The 3,573-nt window shown below is 35.2% G+C and overlaps 1 protein-coding gene across 1 annotated transcript; it reads left to right on the plus strand.

Annotated features, from left to right (window-relative positions):
- On the plus strand, nucleotides 1-3,282 carry LOC107474632 (uncharacterized). The gene is made up of 7 exons (XM_016094271.3): nucleotides 1-324; nucleotides 408-500; nucleotides 941-1,085; nucleotides 1,209-1,319; nucleotides 1,470-1,552; nucleotides 1,629-1,686; nucleotides 2,873-3,282. Exons 1-7 carry the CDS (start codon nucleotides 58-60, stop codon nucleotides 2,950-2,952), a joined length of 837 nt encoding a protein of 278 aa, XP_015949757.1. The 5' UTR covers nucleotides 1-57; the 3' UTR covers nucleotides 2,953-3,282.
- Nucleotides 3,283-3,573: the final 291 nt, after the last annotated feature.

The raw sequence follows: 3,573 nt of genomic DNA on the forward strand, positions 1-3,573 counted from the left end.
AAGGGAAGTCCACATTCCACAACCCTAGCAGCACACTGACTGAAAAAGGGTAAGGCAATGACGAGGGCATACGGCGGGAAGGGGCGGAAGCGAAAGCTAGCTGAGCCCAAATACGACCGCCAGGAAGATCAAGATTACCACCAAGAAGACCAGCAACCGCAGCCAAAGCGCCAAGAACCAGAACAACAACAACAACAACAACCCGCTGATAACAACGAAGAACTGCCGGGCATCCCAATTGCCCCAACCGAACTTCAAACTGACAAGCCCAACGTCATCTTCATCCTCGAAAAGGCTTCTTTGGAGGTCGCCAAAGTTGGCAAGGTAATAATTTTATTAAATTGCATTTTGATCCTATGGCTTTTGGTTGTTGCGTTTCACTGTAAATTGGGGTCTTTTGGGTGCAGACTTATCAGCTCTTGAACTCGGATGAACATGGCCATTTCCTCCGAAAGAATAACAAGAACCCCGGTGATTATAGGCCTGACATTACGCATCAGGTTGGTTTGTTCGTTGAACTTTCTAGAATTTGTTTTTGACTTTGTTTTTTCAAATATTTACATGCCTAGGAGTTTCAATTGGCTTTGTGTCCCTTGTTAGTGTCTCTATCCTTTCTGTTAGAATAGACACAAAATACATTCATTCAGTTCCCAACATAATGTCTCTATCCATGTATCATCTGTCAAACACGATTTTGTGTCTCTGTGTCGTCTCATTGTCCCGTTCCTATAAACAAACGCAGCCTATGAGTTATTTTCAAACATGGGTATAATTAAAATATCACTGTCATTCCTCTTATCTTTATACTTCCAAACAATGTTCTAAATAGCATGGTGTGTGTTCATTTGTTTATTTTTCTCTTGAAAGTTGTATCATTATAGCTTTTTTCTGCTGCTATGTGTTATTTTAAATCTTGATATTTGCCAAATTATGTTTTTAGGCTCTTCTATCTATTTTGGATAGCCCACTGAATAAGGCTGGGAGGTTGCGTGCAGTTTATATAAAGACTGAAAAAGGTGTTCTTATAGAGGTTAAGCCATATGTTCGTATTCCCAGAACATTTAAGCGGTTCTCTGGTGTTATGTGTAAGTTACAACTTGTCGATTCCCATCTGTGTGCACTTTTATGTATTTTGCATTGAATTTTTCGAGCGAGAAAAATGAACGAGCTCTCATTTATCAATCTCAATAAATTTTACTATCTTGCAGTGGAACTGCTGCAAAAATTGAGCATATCTGCTGCTGGCAAGCGTGAGAAGCTTCTACGCGCAATAAAAAACCCTGTAACCCAGTATTTGCCTCTTAACTCTCGAAAAATAGGTGACTTTTCTTTTACAGTTGTATTGAAAATTGTTTCAAGCAAGGTTAAATGATTGTTGAGAAGGAGTTTCTCTTGGTGGTTGGAAAGAGAAAACAGGATGATACTTATTTCCATTTTTTACCATCGGTATTTTCCTTTTTCAATATTAGGTCTCTCCTACAGTTCAGACAAGCTGGTAACCATGAGGGACTATGTATCAACTATACCCAGTAATACAGACCTTGTCTTTGTGGTACTCTCCGAAGTTCAACTCTCTATGTTATTGTTATTATCTCGGTTGATATGAAATTTAATAATCTATTTTTCAGGTGGGAGCAATGGCCCATGGGAAAATTGAGACAGATTATACAGAGGACTACATAGCAAGTACGTATACACTATATATGCGCTTGCCTTCCAGTTTTGTTACATAGCAAGTACATATACAAATAATTCCACACTCACCTTTTCAGCCACATTTATTTTCTTCTGTTGAGTCTTTTGTCTTTGCGGTGCTTTAGCCTATCGCCTTGTCCCTATTCAGGACCTGAGACTTTTACCAATAGTAAGGTCTCATGTTCAAGTCTTATGAAAAGAAATATTTAACATCTTAGACCTTTACCCATAATAGGCTCAACTATACTTGAGGCAGATTAGTCAGAATCAAGTGGATTATATATGCTCATTTTGCTGGTGGTTTGGGAAACAACAAAATACATTACATATTACGTATACTATACATGCCAAATTCTGACCTAAATACTACTATTAGGGTCAATTCGAATTGGTTTTTGAAAAAAGTACTTATTTTTTTTATGACCAATGCCAGGGGGCCAGCAACATTTGTGATTGGTAGCCATGGACTAGCCATCAATGATGATTTGATGGTGTGAGATTGGTGTGAGATTTCATCCAATGGCTCACCTTTATCTGATGGTTACATGCTGGCCAAAATGCAATAAAATTGCTGGCCCCCTAGACTTTTCCTTTTTTTTATCTTTTTTAAAAAAAAATCTTTTTTAACAGACAAATTATTTCACATTTGAATAGGCTTTTTAAAAAGATTTTTCAAGTATTAAAAACATCTTTTGCTTCTATGTTTTTTAAAAAGCAAGGTATTGTTAGTTTTTAGAAAAAGTAAATAATTTGCTTTTTTTAATAAAAGTATTTTTTCTAAAATACTTATCCAAATAGATTTTAAATTGAATAAAAGTACTTTATTTAAAGAAAAAAAGTACTTTTTTCACTCAAAAAAGTCACTCCAAACCAACACTACCAGAGCTTAGGTATAAAAAAAAGTAATTAACTGAAATGATAAAGGAATATGCATTATGCCACCAAAGTTCGGCTAGAACACTATCAGAGCTTAGGTATAAAAAACCTAAATAAATATGCTGAATATATGGATGGTTTTTAGAAGGTTGTCTTTCTCAGATATGCAGTGATTGAAAAATTTTGCTTTTCTAAGTTTTCTTTGTTACATTTTACCTATCCTTCATTGTTGATAATATCTTATTTTATGAGGAAATTTTTTTCGTTCCCTATTCATTTCTTGTTTGATTTTTGAATGCAGTATCTGGATACCCTCTAAGTGCTGCTTACTGTATCGCGAGAATATGTAATGCCCTCGAGGATCTGTGGAAAATATTGTGAATTAACTGCTTTGCATTCCCCTGAGGCACAGTTTTCTGGAGGCCAGTTTTGTTTCTATACTCAGTTAAACACCAATGTCCCTTTGCGCAAAGCTAAGAATGTAAGGCCTTGTGCAAAAGTAGACTATAGTTTGAGTGGCTAAACACTTCATGCAACATCATAGAATTGGTCATTGTTGTAGGAATTGGAGATAAGTTAATTCTCATGCCTAATTATTGGTTTACAGTGATGTATAATGTATTATGATTAAGGGTAGGGTATATTTTGTCCTAGTTTTTACTTATTGGATTCGTTGTTTATTTATATTCAGGAGTGGCTTTGATTGCAAAATTGTTCTCGTGTTATTGTATGAGCTTTTTAAGTCATTATTTATTTGAATTTAACAGTAATTTTCCCTACCAAGATAACACTACCAAGTAGAAAGACCTACATAATATAAATTCCAATTATTCTAGTGAATTATGCAATATAATGTGCATTTAAAATCAACTATAAATTATTGCAACTATACTTGAAGACAGTCCAAGGTTGTTTTTTGCATTATGAACTCTAAATATGCATGAATAAAAAGTGCTTACTTGTGAACTAAGTTGGGTTTGTTTAGTTGATGTTTAAATCCTG

The sequence above is a fragment of the Arachis duranensis genome, chromosome 2 (genome assembly GCF_000817695.3).
Source record: "Arachis duranensis cultivar V14167 chromosome 2, aradu.V14167.gnm2.J7QH, whole genome shotgun sequence".
Lineage (NCBI taxonomy): Eukaryota > Viridiplantae > Streptophyta > Magnoliopsida > Fabales > Fabaceae > Arachis > Arachis duranensis.

Excerpts from the sequence above, each read along its gene's own strand:
- LOC107474632 (XM_016094271.3), top strand. The coding sequence starts at position 58 with ATGACGAGGGCATACGGCGGGAAGGGGCGGAAGCGAAAGCTAGCTGAG. Across the intron at positions 1,086-1,208 it reads GCGGTTCTCTGGTGTTATGT|TGGAACTGCTGCAAAAATTG; the intron begins GTAAGTTACAAC and ends ACTATCTTGCAG. Across the intron at positions 1,320-1,469 it reads TCTTAACTCTCGAAAAATAG|GTCTCTCCTACAGTTCAGAC; the intron begins GTGACTTTTCTT and ends TTTCAATATTAG.